Source organism: Rhea pennata, chromosome 14 (assembly GCF_028389875.1).
Source record: "Rhea pennata isolate bPtePen1 chromosome 14, bPtePen1.pri, whole genome shotgun sequence".
In the NCBI taxonomy this organism is placed as follows: domain Eukaryota; kingdom Metazoa; phylum Chordata; class Aves; order Rheiformes; family Rheidae; genus Rhea; species Rhea pennata.
In genome coordinates, this window is record NC_084676.1 from 445,873 (window position 1) to 461,777 (window position 15,905).

Consider the following 15,905-nt stretch of genomic DNA (forward strand, 5'->3'; position numbering starts at 1 on the left):
TGTGAGACCCTGAAGGGCTGCAGCAGTTGCCAAAAGTGGAGCAGCAGCAAGGCAGCCCCCCAAAAGCCCTGAGGACAGGGCTCACCTGTAGCTCAGCTGCTGGCATCTGGGACACAGCGCTGCCTTAACCTCTTGCGCTCTTTGGCTCCCTGCCATTCCCTCAGGCCTTTGCCATTTCACTGTACTGGCTACTTGTTTGGGGGGGGGGGGAGGGGGGGGGGCGGCGCTGGAGATCTGACAGTCCTGGGGCTGCTTGGGAGGGTAGATGGAGCAAGAGACCTGAGGCAGGCGTGCCAGTGAGCACATGGGAGCCAGCGGCTCAAGGCTATCCGCACCGCAGCTTCCCTGCCACTGGGGACATCCACACATCCTAGATAAACAAGGGTCTTAACTTCCTGACTGAATGCATCAGCTCCCACCACTCTCTCCAGCCTCCTTTTTGGGGTCCAAACTGGACTGTGACCTGCCGCAACACCATCTTGGTGCTCTGGAGGGACCAATGCAGTCCCGGGCCACCTGCCCCCTCCCCAATCCAAGCAGGCTTCGAGGGGCAGCTAGCAAGGTTGGTGCTGGCTGCCTGCCCATGGCATCAGCACACATACCAGGAAATATGGGCCTGCAGGTAACACATAGGAAGCCCCCGGCCCCTGGTAGCCCTTCCCAAGAAGAGAGTTGCAGCACAGCACAGTCTCCTCACTGCCAGGGAAGTGTGACGGGGAAGGATGTGGCATCACCAAGAAAATATAGTGTGGGGCAAGCAGGGTCTGCCAGGGACAGGGAGAGGTTGGAGAGGCTCACGACAGAATGGCAGAGATGTGTCACCACCATGCTAAATGAGGCAACAGCTGCCATGGCGTGTGGAGGACGTCAGCGCTGGGATGAGGCAGGAGAGCGGATGTTGCAGTGTCCGCAAGGAGGAAGGATGTGGGCACATCCGTGTTGGCCTTTTGGGCAAAGGGTGGCTGGTACGGCTGGTACCACAGACCAGGCTCACCCACAGAGCTCAACACTCCTCTTTTGCCCCTCTGCCAGACCAGGCTCAGTACCACCGTTGGAACAGGCCAAATAGCCCACCTTGCACTCCCATGGTCCATGGGCTACCTTGAAGCCTTGCCGACTCACTCACGCTGGCCTCCATAGCCAGCACATGCTGGCAACTGGCCCTCCTCAGCTAGGCTGGTCAGGCAGTGGTAGTCACTATGCAGGAGGGCCAAAGGGGCTCTAAGTGGGGAAAATGCCCCCAAACTGCCTGGGATGAGAGGAAAGCAGAAGCTTTTGGGAGATATTATCTAAATCCAGATCTGGTTTCTTGGCCAAGGAGCCTGGAGGTGCAGTGCCAAGGTGCATGTTCATCTCCCCCTGTGCTTCTGGCATGGGAGAGCATCAAGCATCACTGTCCTAGGATGGCACTGGCTCCCATGTTCCCCACAGGATGGTGGCAGGCAGCCCTTCACGTCCCACACTGGCAGTGCCAGGGGAACAGGCTGCCCACGGAGAGCGCAGCTCTATCCCCCTGGATCTGTGCAGCTCCCGGGCCGAGGCTGGACGGAGACAAGCCCGCCGTGTTGCCACAACATGCAGCAGAGCATGCCACCTTGAGATTTTGCTACCTTCACTCTTTGCAAACAAACAGCCCCATTGTATACAGTGCAAATACCGCAATGCGCAACCCAAACACCCGGACAAACACTGCCTGTTTGTACGGGAACCAGTCAGCTTGTGCAGGAGATGGTCCTGGGAGCAGCCTGGCATGGAGCCAGGTGCCACCATGGGAGAAGTCACGTTTCAGGAGGGAGCATGGGTGGCCATAAGTGCAAGCCCTCGGGCTGAGGGGTACACAACACAACACCTTGGTGGGTGCTGGGGTCTGCTTTGAAGCGACCACAGCTCAGGCTTGGTGGGCCAGGAGCTGGGAGCCAAAGCCAGGGATGTGCTGGCAGTAGGCCTGGCACTGAGCAGGATGGTGTGAGAGGATGGCAGACCCTCTGAGCAGGGAAGGGAGCATTGCTCGCATGCTCTGTTCAGTGTCTTTTCTACCCTGACCAGTTACCCTCAAAAGGCTTAGGGGTGGCACCCATGCTTCATTTAGAGCCCATTTCCACCTCAAGGAGGGCTTTCCTGCTACTTTGTTTAAATGTCTATATTCTATCCCTTACCCCTTCATTCCCCCAAGCCTTCACCATCAACCCCATTATCCTAAAACTACAACCAGATCTACTCTACATCTCTCCTCTGCCCAGAGCCTCATCCCACTGCTCCTTCCTGCCCTCCTAGCCCTGCTACCAGCTTTATTCTTGTACCAGCAGCCACTGAATCGGGCTGTCTTCATCTGGCCCCTGTTTGCAGCACACACAGAGCAGCAATGGGACCATCCCACGGTCCCACAGCAGCGGAGCCCGCGTGAGCACTTTGGTAAACCTTTGCCACCTGCAAGAGGACTGGGTATCCTGGCAGCAGGTTCACAGCAAACCACCCAGGAGGTTTATTCCCGGGGTGCTACATGCTCCCAAGGTGGGTTTGCTGCGGCAGATGCCTTGCTTTCCAGAGACTCCCTGCTCCTTTGAGCAAGTTGGGGATGGGGGATGAGGAGACATGCCTTTCCTCTGCCTGCTGCAAGGCCTGCTGGTGGTCGCAGAGGCTGGAGCCTGGAAGGGTCCTGCTCTGTGAGCTGCCCTTGGCCAAGTTGCAGGACAAAGATGGGGAGGAGCTGTTGCCAAGGCAAACGAGTTGCTCTTGCTGGGCTGTGATTTCCCCAGTTGGTCACAGGAGGGAGCCTGGCCCGAGCAACAGTGTTTTCATGTCCCGAATGAACCATGGAGCACTGCATGGCCTTCGTCAGCCTTAGGGCTGCCGTGACCCCCAAGCCCTGCACCCACAGCCATGCTGCCTGCTGCACATGTCCCCCGATGTAAGTCCACTTGGGTGGAAACAGGATGCTGCGACGACCCGGGGGTTTCATTCTGGCCTTGCAGGCCAGCCCTGCACCCGTAGGCTATCCCATCCTGAAAAAAATCGTTCCCTGCCTTGCCAGGAATATGCCACACATGTTCTCTCCTCTGTTGGATGTCCTGTCCTCCTTACCTCTCCAACACACTCCTCCTTCTACATCCCAAATTCCCACTTTGTTCTTCCATTTTAACACTGGCCCTTTTTTCCCACTTCCCCTGTCTTCTTCAGGCACAAGTCAGTGGGCGATAGCTTGGGTGCTCCACAGAGCTCCTGTCTTAGGGGAACCCACTGCTGCCTTGGCCACCTCCGGTTGGGCTTCATGCCCCAGCATAGTTGTTTGCTCTGCGATAAGACTGTTTGCTAAGGAGTGTGCCATGGCATGTGAACGGGCAGTTTGCATACCATGCACTCTGCGGCAACTTTCATGCAGCCTGCTAGCAGCCACCTGTGCAGGTCGCATGGAAAAGCTGAGCTGTGGTTTGCTTTGAGGGCACAGGTGAATGCCATCAGAGGGGTGTGCATGTTGGCGTGGACCACAGGGTAGATCCCAGCCTCCAGTACCCAGCCCTGTTCCAGACGTTCCCAGAGGAGTGGCTGGGGAAGCTGGAGCCTGGAGCAGCTGCTGCTTTCCCTATGCAACATCTTTTCATGTCACAAGCAAGTGAGGGCCCTGATGCAAACAGAGCGCTTTAGCGAAGACAGCTTTGCAAGGCACAGCCGCAGTGCAAAAGGAATGCAGGAACCCAGAAAGATCGTGTTTGTACTGGGATTTGTTTTCTACCTGGTTTTCAATACACCGCTGCAAGGAGAGGAGATGAAAGGCATCTGTAAACATCTTTATCTTTTCCAAGGTGTTTCCTTGATATATTGGACAGGGCTTTGAGCTTGGCCTCTGCCTCAGTTCTTCTTGAATGACCAAGTTTTTTCAGTCTTTTTTCTCCTCTGTTTGCAAAAGGTCTTTTCACACAGTAGCCAGAGAGAAAGGCAGTTTGGAGAACAGGAAAAAAAATGCATTCATAAACCCACTGGAACTGGCACAGGCCCAAGGCCAGGAATAGCCCCTGAAACCACTCTGACACTGGCAGGGTAACAGGCTGGCAGTGTCTGCCCAATTTCAGCCAGTTAGCAAGGGCTGACCTATCTTGAGCAAGAGTCATGAAAGTGTTTCCAGGGCATAACAACACTTTTATTGGCCTCACTATTACCATACACACACAGGAGCCGTGCTGCAGCCTTGATGGGCTGTGGATGGAAGCAAGGCAAAGTTGCAAAAGCAGCAATATCAGCTGTTTGATCAGATGAGAAGAGGGGCAGGGCTTCAGAGCACACCAATCTTCTTGCAGGTCTTCCTGAGGTCTCATTAGTAGAGTTTGAATGCTCTGATGATGGTGCTGTGGCTGGGAGAGGGCTCAGTCCTGCAGGACTCACAGCTGGCTCCTTTGCTCCCCAGATGCAAGGACCATAGGGCAGCAAGGCAGAGAGTATGCAGGCAGGATAAGGCAGGTGAGTGTGCAGAAACTCATCCTGAGGTTTAGAGCAGGTGAGCTTGTAACGCCTACATTCTTGGAAGCCAGTAGAAGGTCTTCAGGCCATGAGGGCTGTTGGTGGCTGCAGGAGGGCTTTAGGATGCAGATGGGAGAGGTTGGAAGGAGGTGGACAGGAATGACAGATGCAAAAGGTTTGCTGCTTAAGAGAAAAAGGCCAAAAAACACCAGCCCTGCCCTGTCCCAGGGGCACAGATGAAGGATTTCAGGGTCTGCTTCATATCTCTAAGCAGAAAACCAGAGGAAAAAGCCAACCCACTCCTTTGTTACCAATTGACAGGTACAGCTGCTCATCCCACTAGTCCCATCAAGACTGCCTCTGTGCCTAGGTATCAATCAGGAAATATGGCGACTTAAATTCAGCCCTGGTTCACCAGGCAAAAGTGAGACCTGACACATCTCATTATGTCTAGGTGATCCTGCTTGAGGGGGGGGTGGACTAGATGATCTCCAGAGGTCCCTTCCAACCTTACCGATTCTGTGATTCTGTGATTCTGTATGTCATCCCTAAGGGCTGCACAGCCCAACCAGGAGAGTGTGCTTCCAATGTTACGTGGTCTTCTAGGTCTCTTTGCATGAACCATAGCCTCAAAACACAACTCTTTACAGCTGCCCACCCTCTGAGCCAGAGACATAAACATTTTGTGTAGATTCAGAAGTGCAATAAAAAAGTCTCCTTCACAAATGATGGACCTGCTGCCTTCCTATCCTAACTTGCTCACTGGCTTTTTATTGCAACAGGGAAGTCAGCAAACACACCTCCTACAAGTCTCACACATCAGCTCTGTAAGACCTCTCAGGGGGATTTTGGTGGCATGTGTCAGGGAACGCCGAGGGAAACAAACCCCTTTCCGAAGCAGTTACATAACTAGGAAACAAATAGCATGAGAGTCTTCGAGGCAACCAACACCTTTGTTGGTCAGATCAGCAGGAATCGCTGCGTTGTGATGAACTCATCTCGCCTGCACTAGCAGTTCTGGCTGCCAAATACTTTAAGGCTGATGATGACTGGAGGAGCCGGAAGAAACAACATCCAGCAAACAATTGCAAAAGTCAAGTTTGAGCAAGAATGAGGGTGGGGGGGGGGGTTTACCAAATCCGGCAGTATTCCTTGGAGACAACAACAACAATCACAGGAATATTTAATCACACTGCTCCTGGGCCTCGCTGAACTGAAACTGGCACCAGGGTTCAGGACTTGGGAATTGGATCTGCCACGAGGAACAATCAGGGGGATGTGGCCATCCCAAATGTGACCTGGAACAATGCAAAGCCGCCTTGCTTGCCCTACACTTGGCGTCATCGCTGTTTTCTAGCCTGTCACCTGGGATGAAAACAAGGCCAAACAAAACAAGAGTCAAAGTGATTCTCAGCACAATAAAAGAGATGGATTGAAACATAGCCAGCCCCCAAACACAAATGCCACAGACCAGAACCAAGCACCACAACACCAGGAGCCAGGGAAATCAGCTAATTAAGACAGGTTCATGTAGGATTGCGAGATGAAGCCATGAATCAACCTGTTTAATGGGCTCCCCATGTAGGCACAGAGGTGGGTCTGGGCCTTCTGTCCTCCAGCAAGAAAGATCTCTACCATCTTCTCCGACTGCCCTGAAGACTGTCCTCCCGTCTCCAGTTTTGGGTGGCATGGGAATGAAGTGCACGTGGGTGAAATTCTGTCCCCTAACAGGATGTCATCTCCATTGCTAATGGCAGAAGTAGGTTACAGCTCCAAACAGGAATTGTGCGATGGTCTCGTTGCAGGGTGAGCAAGAGGCTTTTTCTAAACCATTTGTTCTCCTCTACAGTTTTAGCACAGCCCTCTTACTGATTCCAGCTCTGTTGGACAGCAGAGCATCCTTGGGCTCTTCGCTGTTCCCACTGTCGCACTGACAGGGTGTCCAGCCCTGCTCACTCCCGCACTGAGGGCAGTGGTGGTGGTATCAGTGTGGCTGGGCTCGAAGGACCTCTCATCTCTGTCAGTGACAGTGACAGAGCACTAGAACAGGTTGCCCAGAGAGGCTGTGGAGTCTCCTCTGGAGATATTCAAAACCCGCAAGGACACGATCCTGTGCGACGTGCTCTAAGTGACCCTGCCTGAGCAGGAGGGTTGGACTAGGTGATCTCCAGAGGTCCCTGCAGCCTCAGCTGCTCTGCGATTCTGCGAGTGCTGCGGGTGCTGCGGGATCCGGCTGCCGTGATAGCTGCGGCGCAGATCCCAGCCGAGAGCGTGAGGAGCGGCACGGGTAGCCTGCCGGCTCCCTGCAGCCGCCACGCCGGCGGCGCGGCTAGGCCGCCCGTGCTCAGCCCGCGGAAGGTGGGGCGGGGGGAGGGCCGGGCCCAGGACGTGGCGGGGCGCCCCGCAGCCACTCCCTCGGGCGGGGACTCGGGGGGTGGGCAGAGGCGCAGCACCGCCCCGCCGCCTTCTAGCTGCGGCGGCGTCGGGCTCGCGGGAGTCGCGGCCGGCGCGGGGTCGGGCGCAGCACGTGGGCGCGGAGCGGAGCGAGCCCGGCGGAACGCGGCATGGAGGCACGGGTGGTGCTGGTGGCGCTGCACGCGCTGCTGGCCGCAGGTGAGGGCGCGGGGGCCGCGGGCGCACCGGGGGCTGCGCCGCGCCGCGCCGCTCTCGCTGACCGTGTGTCCCTTCCCTCCGCAGCGTGCGCGGCGGCGGCGGCGGCGGCGGCGGGCGGGCTCGGCCGCGACGTGCTGCACAACGAGGTGCTCCACAAGGGCGGCGGCGGGGCGCCGGTCCCGGCCACGGCGCCGCTGCTGCTGCGCGGCAGCCCCGAGAAGGAGGGCGGCGGAGCGGCCTCCGGGGACGACTTGAGCGAGCTGCCGAGAGGTACTGGCGGAGCGGGGCTTGGCTGGGACGGGCCTGGCGGGGAGAGAGGGGGGCGGTGGCCGCTCCGGCTCGGCCAGGAGGGAGAGCTCGGCTCGGCACCCGAGGGTGCCCCTGCCCTGCGGTGGCAGCCCTGGGTGCCCCCAGGGTGTGTGCGTGGTGTTTGGGTGTTGGCAGCCCCTCGCTTGGCATGTGGGGCCATCCCTAGTGCCCCTGGCACGGCAGTCCTGAGGCTCCCAAGCGAAGGGGGTTGGCAGCCGTGGCCCTGTCATCACGCCCCGCGAAAGGAGAACCCTCCTGGTGCCCGTGGCACCCTTTGCCTGCTGGTGTTGCCCACTGGCTGTGCGTGCCTGTCCATACTGCCTTTGCCGCCTTCCAGATAGCGGTGGCTGCAGGGGAGGGGACTGCTGTGACTCACCCAACGCCCACGGGGTGGCTGCTCCTCATACCTAGCTGGGGTTAGTCACCCGGCGGCCTCTTCTCTGGAGGCGTTGGGGACACGGCTCCTCTGTTAGACTCTCTGTGCGTTTGTGCTTGGGTGCCTGGGTTGGGAGGAGAGCATGTCCTGGTGACTCCCATGGAGGTTGTGCTATTGCTGGGTGGGAAGGGTGACTGAGGCCAGTGTAACCTTGTGCATGTGGCATGCTGAGGTCGGTAGCCTGGCACGAGGAGCTCCGCTCTGTATAACATTTGCCCTCCTCACTTCTCTCATTTTTTTTCCTCTTTGCTTTCTGGCTGTCTGGTCCTGTCAGACTGGAGTGCTAACACTCAGCTTTGCAAAACCAGGCTGATCGCTCAAGTCTAAGGGGGTTCTGCCCTTGAGAAATGCCCCTTTCCTTGATGGAGATGCAGTAGGAGAGCGAGGAGATGCAAGCTCCATCTGCCCTCCAGCCATTCCTCCAATGAGGGGATCCTGTCCTAGAGCAAGTGCTTTCACAGGCATGGGAATGGAGGACCACAGCAGGGTGGGCTGATGGGGCTCTGGCTTTTGGGGTGCAGGGTGCGAGGTATCTGCTGAATCAGCATTGCACAATCAGCTTGTTGCAGCATCTGAGAACACTTTTGCGATGCTTTGAGCTAAGTTATAGTCAGAGAAACAGAGAAATCTGGCTTCTGTGCCAGAGGCACCTTTTGCTCTGTGTTCTAGCCCTGAGGATGACAGATTTTTTGCCCCCTCCCCCCCCCAACACAGATACCCCCAGCCATGGGGGATCTGTGGCATCCCCTCTGCCTCTCTGGCATCCCCCTGCCTATCTGGACTGGACCAGTTTCCCCCTTCTTACCAGCAAGATCATGCAAATCCTCTGTGGATTTGCTGCTCAGGGACATGGGAGAGTGCTCCAGGGACAAGGGTCGATGCCAGAGAAGGGCAGCAGTGAGGGAGGCTGGAGGGTCAGCAGCACCGCTCCTGTCCCTCTGATAGCATATATCTGCGAGGAGCTCTCTGTGGCAGGGAGATAATCCACAGGGAAGGGGACAGCTACAGCTGCCAGCCTGGGGCAAGTCCCAGGGCCCCATGTCTCACACAGATCTAGGGGTTTCTCCAAGCCGCAGAGTTTCCCAGAGTATTGGTTTTCTCCAGGTCTAGCTTGAAGGATCTTGAAGTTGTGCAATAACTTCCTAGGCATGTACACTAATGGTGCGTCGTGGCAAGAGAGGCGCTCACACAGGGAGGAAGGTTACGCACACTGAGGGTTTGGTTATGTGCGGAAGTTGTTGAGAAAACATTAGGCGTGTTAAAACTTGCCAGGTTAAACTCGGCTTCCCTTTTCCCCTAGCTCCTTCCATGCAGTACGTGATTCAGTTTGTATTTTCCCAGCTTCGCAGGAGCTCTTAATGCCATGGTTTGGAGGGGGGGCTGGAAAGTGTCTCTCCAAGCAGCAAGTGCTCTTTCAGCACCTTGTGAGATCAAGCTGGGATTGATTTTTTTTTTTCTTTCTTTTATTTTTTTGGGGGAAGGGGGGCATCTGTCCGTCTTAAACTATTCCAGTAATGTTGTTGGTTTCACCTTGTGTCTGTGGAGAGCATCTAAGGAGTTCAGTGCTCTGGTTCCCACCAGCTGGCATAGCCAACTTGGCAGGGAGCTGGCCTTGCACTGAAAACCACAGAATTCTGTGCTGCAATTAAAAATACCTCCGTAATTCATGGGAATGCTTCCTTTGCCATCTGCTTGGTTCTGAAAAATCAAAAATTGACCTGGGCTTGCTCTTTTAATCCTGCTCTTGTCCTGTATGCAAGCCATCATTGTAACCACAGGAAGGAGAGTCCATCAGAATCATGAATGGGCTCTTACAAAAGACCATGCTGATCAGGGAAATAAAAGCTAGATAAAGACGCAATTAGCAGTCTTCTGTGTCCAGTGGAAACTGGTGTATATAATAGCAACATTTGAGATGCATAAAGCCCTGTTTTTTCTCCTGGTTGGTTACTTGTGCCCATATTTCCTTTTGAATTGTTCTGATGAATCAGAAAGGCCATGATATTTGTGAAAATCTTGGGGGGAGGGGAGGATGGAAAAACCTCTGCTTGGGGGCAGATTGCTGAACAAAAGGCTGTGCAAATGCCAGGGCAGAGCTGGCTACAGAGTCCAGGGCTTGCTGCTCTCTTTTGCTTTCAAATGAGATATTGGGGTGATAAGTGTGTTCTCCTTTCAAAATTGTCTTCCAGTTGCTTTCTTGTCAAAGCCTCAAGGTCTGGTTACTCCCAAGAAAAAAGGGAACGGGAATAAAAGAAGAAAGGGAAAAGGCCTGGGGAAGAAGAGAGACCCATGTCTGCGAAAGTACAAGGACTTCTGCATTCACGGTGAATGCAAGTACATCAAAGAGCTTGGCGCTCCATCCTGCATGTGAGTTGCTGTTGTGTGCCTGTGCCGGGGAAGCCTTAGTCATTGTTCCTTGAATTCTCTAGGCTGCACAGAGGAAGAGCGTAGGAGATATTTTTAGTGCATGTTCCCCGTCTGTGTGGAGACGGCTCTGACTTTGCATTCTGTGTGCTTCTTGAGCCTGTGTCACTTGGCAAACGGGAAACTTTGGCATCTGCTCTGGCCTTGTTTCTGTCTTTTGAACAAGCCCCACCAAAATCCCTCGTGGCCTGGGACTCAGAGCAGCCCCTGTCCCACGAGAGCTCCACGTCAAGCCCACGGGATGTCAGTCAGGCTCGCGATGCAGTGAGCTCCTGCCCTGGTGGAGCTCACAGGAATGTGGACTCGTGTGCCAGGGATCAGCTGCCTGGCTGCTGTCCAAAAGTTGGCTTCCTGTGATCTTGGTGGCTTAGGTTCAGAGTGGAAGCCCAAGTACCTGGCCCTCTGAAGTGGGCTGTGAGTCTCATCTGAGGCCTTCTTTAGGTCTGGCTTGAGAGATCCTCTCCTGGCTCAATAACCCCATGTCCTTTGCCCTGTCCCTCATTACTGGGAGCTCCTGCTGAGAGCTGGGTAGCTCCTGGGGCCCAGGGCTGACTGGGGATGGAGATGAGAGGTGGGTGTTGCACCTGTGAAGATACTAGCTTCCCCTGCAAGGACATGTAACAATTGGCCCCTTGTTCCATGTGTGGCACGTGGCTCTTGTGCAGTGATGCTCTCAAGAGTGAGAGCTGGGGACTGAGAATGGGCTCGTTCCCTCTCTCTCCTCACTGCATCCCCATGCCAAGTGGGAGGCTGAGCTCTGCCATGGTACTTGGAGAGCAGCCACAGCCTGCGTCGGATGGAGGTAGTGCCTTGGGGGGGCAGCCAGCCAATGCCATGTCCAGTGAAGGATGGGGCTGTGCACCCCATTAGGAGCAGCATGCTCCTCCTCCCACATCTGTGGGCTGCAGGTAGAGAGCAGGGGGGAGACGAGGCAAGTGGAGGAGAAAGGTTTGCTCGCTGCCTGGGCACCTGGATCCAGCTGCTGCTACCTTGGGTAATGCCGTAGACACAAGTTTGATCCCACTGACATGGGCAGGGTTTGAGCTGTGGATATAAGAGGCTTTGTTCCTTGCTGGCAATCCCCTGAGCCACCCAGCCCTGTGTCCAGAGCCTGGGGAAGATAATAGCTCCCTGGCTTATAGTGTCCAGAAGCTCTTGTGTCCTGGAATCCGCAGGGATCAGGGTCTGCACAGCTGCTTGAACCGCTTAGTTTCACTGTGCCTGGAAACTGTCACAAAGTCATTGCTGGGTCCTTGAGCAAGGGGATTGGGACTGCCAGCAAGAAGATCTCTGCTGGATTGGCTTTCACTGCTGACCCAGCGTGCTGCAGAGCACAGTCCTTCTGGTTCCTGCCTGCCGCTGGGCAGCCCCTTCCCAAGTTCCTCCTGAGCAGTCACCGGTTTCCTGGGGCTGAAAGAAGTTCTAGAGCAAGGGCAAGTCTGAAGGGAGCTGACCCAACACTCTCGATCTGGACTTTGTGTCTGGAGCTAGCTGGGGCTCTCAAGCCTGATGACCCATCTTTGGGTTATCCCTTTAGAGCTGTTCCTTGTGGGTTTAGGATGAGTGGCCCATCCCCCCTTGGGATCCCTAGTGTGGCAGTTCCGGAGCTGGGATTTGCAGCTTTCCTCATCTGAAGCAGGCTCAAGCTGTCTCTGCTGCTCTGGGAGCTCTGCGAGGCTTCGATCTTCTCCTGTAAAGAGGCCTGAGACACCTGGTTTCACTTTGCATGAGCAATCACAAATAGTCACTGTTTCAGTGGCTGGGAGCAGTTCAGCTGCAGCTAGCTGGCTCTGACCATGCTGCCTGTGTTGCACTACCTTTTTGATCTTTACTTCCTGTGGCTGGCCCCAGGGCTTAGGTGAGCTGGGGATGATGCCTCAGCCCAGGTCCTTGAGCACTGCTGAGAGGTGGCTCTATCTCTGCCTGTGTCCAAAGCAGCCATCTGGGGCAGAAGGTGATGTTGGTGTCTGGCATGGTATTCCTGGAGCTCTCTGTAAGCTCAGCAAGCCAGGCAGGAGGTCTGGATTGAGTCCGCACGTTGGAGATAAGCTCATGTCCCTGCCCAGATCTGCTGAGGGTATGTGGCGTTGAGTTTATTCAGCTGGTTACATCAATAGGCGTTGACTCACAAGGAGGGTTTGGGTGGCTGCCTCACAGCTCCGAGGGGAACTTTATTTCTGTTACATGAGCAACATCCCGAGCCTGCAGGGCACTTGGACTTCTCTGTTAGCTCTGGCTGGCTGAGAGCATTGGAGAAACCTGCTTGGAGGGAAGTGCTGAGCTTTGCCCCATCTCTAGAGGTTATTTCCCACTTCCTTGCACAGGACCTCACCTTTGCAGAAAGCAGGTGGCATGGTTTGCTGTGCCATGGGTGGTTGCATGCCACACTCCTGTGTGCCATGGGCAGCCATGTCTTGCCCTCAGTGGTCCCCTTCTGCAGCCCTTGTTGTGTCTGACATCTGTGTGTGAGGGGACTGGCTGTCATGCAGAGGTGGTCCAACCAGCCTAGCTCTACTTTGTAGGCTATTGGGAAGAACCTGGACCCCAGTGCCTTGCACTGTGGGGAAGGTCATGGCCTTACTGGGCATCTTAATACGATGTTTGGGACAGAGATACAGAGCAAGAGAACAACTTAACAGTGAGGCAGAAGGACAAGGTGGGCACCAGACCTCCTGGCTTAGGGTGGGGTAGGACTGTGGCTCAAAGAGGCAACTGTGCCTCACAGCAAAATATGCTGATGCCCTGTTGTGCTTGATCATGACTGTTCTTTAAAACTTTCCTTCTTGCCCAGATGCCAGCCAGGATATCATGGTGAGAGATGTCATGGCCTCTCACTCCCCGTGGAGCATCCCCCCAGCACATATGACCACACCACTGCACTGGCTGTTGTTGCTGTGGTCCTATCCTCCTTGTGTCTCATCATCATTGCAGCTCTGCTGATGCTGAGGTAAGCAGGATGGGGGCTGCACTGTCAGAACCATCACCCAGGAAGGGCTATGGGCAGGGGATTGTGACAGGGGGCATTCCATGCTCTGAGCATCTTTGCTTGGCTTCCCAGGTGCCACAAAAGGGGTGTCTATGATGTAGAAAATGAAGAGAAAATCAAGCTGGGCATCACTGTGAACCACTGAGGATGCCGGGCGCTGGCAAGGTAAGACCATGGCTTACCATGGGGCTTGGGTGCTGTAGAGTGTTCAGATGCTCAGTTTGTTCCTTCTGGCTTTCCCAGCATGGGGAGAATACCATGTCTTGGCTTATTAATCCTGCACAGGAGTCAAACAGTGCTCAAAGGTGGTCTGAGTCTGGGGAATCTGTTAGCAGGATTTAGCCCAAGTCCTTCTGGCTGAGCCCTGAATGCTGCAGGTGGCTCCAGCTGCCCCTTTTCCTTTCCTCCCCTCCTTCTTGGAGCCCCAATATCCCTCTTGCTCATACAGGCAAAAATACTTCCTTTTCACTCCCACTTGCCATTTGCTTTTTACTTGCTCCAACTTCATGCCTTGCAGCTGGGCATGGGAGTGTCTTACTACTGGGTCCATACTATGTAACTGGATAGTTGAGTGTGCTCCACCCCAGAAGAGGCCACATAACAGTGGTGGCTGGGTTGGTGGCTTGTAGGTTTCCTTTTCTGGGCCAAACTCTGACATTAAGTGTGCTCCCATTTACACTACAGCTGTTTCTCTTTTTAATCAAGGAAAATACTTTATTCCTTGTGGGATGAAGTACTGTCTTCTAAGGGTTTCTGTAAGGTTGCTTATTACTTGGTGGGCAATGTTTGGGGAGAGATCTTTACTGTTGATATGACTTGATTTGCAATGAGTTGTGTTTTGGGGAAGGGGCTTCAGAGCAAGTTTTTCATTGCCGTTCCCCCTCCTTCCCCCCACCCCCCAAAAAAAAAGGAAGGGTGGAGGGAAGATATGTTGATGGGAGAGGGAAAACACTGTGGTCCCTGGATGGGAGCCATAGAGGAAACGATGCGTGATGGCTAGTTACAGTTCTCCCCTGGCATCCTGCCTTGGAGACTTTTGGGCCTCATCCCACAAGGCATCAAGTGCCTTTGGCTACTGCTGGGGTTTCTGCAGCAACCAGAACCCTCCTCTCCGGGCTGGATGGGACTCCAGAAACTGTTCAGCTCTGCAGCCAGGAGCAGTGGAGGGCAGTGTTTTTTTGCTGGGTACCTGGCACAAGACTGCAAAACTAACTTGCCTGTGATGCTATTCCAGGAGTCGGCACTAAAGCAGTTCTACCTCCTGGAAGACACAAACCACGGAGCCAGCACAATCCCTGGGACCTCCGCAGCACATCAGGGGCTTACTGGAATGGCAGGACAGCACCTGGTTTGCAGCTTTGGTCAGGCAGTGGTGTCACTGCAGCAAGCTCAGCGGCAGGATGAAAGAGGCACAGGAGAGACCCTCTCTGCGGGGTAGGCTTTCCTGCTGTGCTGCGGAGCTGGCCAGGCTGGCTTTGCGGACAGGCAGGAGGGACCTACTGGCCATCGGCAGAGGGGTTACCCAGCAGCTCAGGGCTGCCCACTGCAGCGCACAACGAGGAACAAACTGTGAAAGGCTGAAGAGGTTGGGCCGGGGGCTTTCTTAGGTGCAGGAGGGGAGGGGGGTAACAGCTATTTAACAAGATATTTTTCATTTTTAAATTATATATTTATTTTAGATAAACTGTACATAGTATTTATATTTATTAGAGGTCTGGCCCTGCAACCTTTATGTAGGACAAGACAACAAGGTCAGACCTCCCTTATTTTTAAGTGCAATGTAATATTCTAATAAATAACACTTTGTAACAAACACTTGGGTTGTTAATTTAATGATGGGTGGAAAGGAGTTGGATCTCTGAAAACTGTAACAACATGCCTGCCTTGATAGGGTATCTCAAAAATATTGAGGTGTATCTGTCATAAATCTGGAGTAAGCTGCAGAATCTGCTGGTCCTGCTTGTGCTGTCCTCCAAGGTGCAGCAGAGCAAAATTGAGTGCTCCTGCTGAAGCTGAGCAGAGTTCTACTCTGGTGCCAGTTTGGCCATTCTTACTGCTCTTTTCAGCCTGATAAATGTAAATAGGACTGATTTCTGGTTTTAAGCCAGTATTAGGCTAAAACTCAAAAGTGAACTCTCACAGCTACCCAGCACCCCTTCCCTCACAGAAGATTTCGGTTGTTCCTGGTGTGGCTAAAGGCCTCAGTTGCTGTAGGCCTCTAAGGGCCAGAGTTGTTCCTGTGAACATTGTTCTAGACAGTGGTTGGGAACTGGTCCCAAGTAGGCAGTATAAGTAACACCTCAAATCATTTGTTTCCTCTTCTTTGAGCTTCCTCTAGAAGAGCCAAGAGGGGTGTGAGCTGATGGCTCCAGCAGAGAGCCTCAAAGCAGAGAAAAATGGCTGCCTCCCTGCCGGAAATCTGCTTTCCTCCAGCCCCTTTTGATCTAGTAGATGCTGAACCAAGTTTTCAAAGGGGAATGCTGTGTTGGCATTTTCCACTCGTGTTCCTACAACTTGCCCTGAAGCAGTGGAAGTGGGTAGTTTGCAGAGCTTTTTTTTTTTTTTTTTTTTTTTTTTTTTTTTTTTTTTGACTAATTTGGCCAGAATTTAGCTCTGGCAAAGCATAAAACTGGCTTTCCAGTCATTGGTTGCTGGTGGAAGGGGGTGATAAGGAAGTAATCTTAT

The 15,905-nt window shown here is 54.2% G+C and overlaps 1 protein-coding gene across 1 annotated transcript; it reads left to right on the forward strand.

Moving 5' to 3' along the window:
• The first annotated feature begins 6,939 nt into the window (after positions 1-6,939).
• Positions 6,940-15,033, forward strand: HBEGF (heparin binding EGF like growth factor). The gene is made up of 6 exons (XM_062587588.1): positions 6,940-7,065; positions 7,150-7,335; positions 10,000-10,177; positions 13,026-13,181; positions 13,293-13,385; positions 14,455-15,033. The coding sequence occupies exons 1-5, from the start codon at positions 7,017-7,019 to the stop codon at positions 13,363-13,365; spliced, it is 642 nt and encodes a 213-aa protein (XP_062443572.1). The 5' UTR covers positions 6,940-7,016; the 3' UTR covers positions 13,366-13,385; positions 14,455-15,033.
• The last annotated feature ends 872 nt before the right edge of the window (positions 15,034-15,905 follow it).

What these genes read in the sequence shown, in the direction of transcription:
- HBEGF (XM_062587588.1), top strand. Translation starts at nt 7,017, where the DNA reads ATGGAGGCACGGGTGGTGCTGGTGGCGCTGCACGCGCTGCTGGCCGCA. An exon ending in GCACGCGCTGCTGGCCGCAG is followed by an intron (nt 7,066 to 7,149) that starts GTGAGGGCGCGG and finishes TTCCCTCCGCAG; the next exon opens with CGTGCGCGGCGGCGGCGGCG. An exon ending in CTTGGCGCTCCATCCTGCAT is followed by an intron (nt 10,178 to 13,025) that starts GTGAGTTGCTGT and finishes CTTCTTGCCCAG; the next exon opens with ATGCCAGCCAGGATATCATG.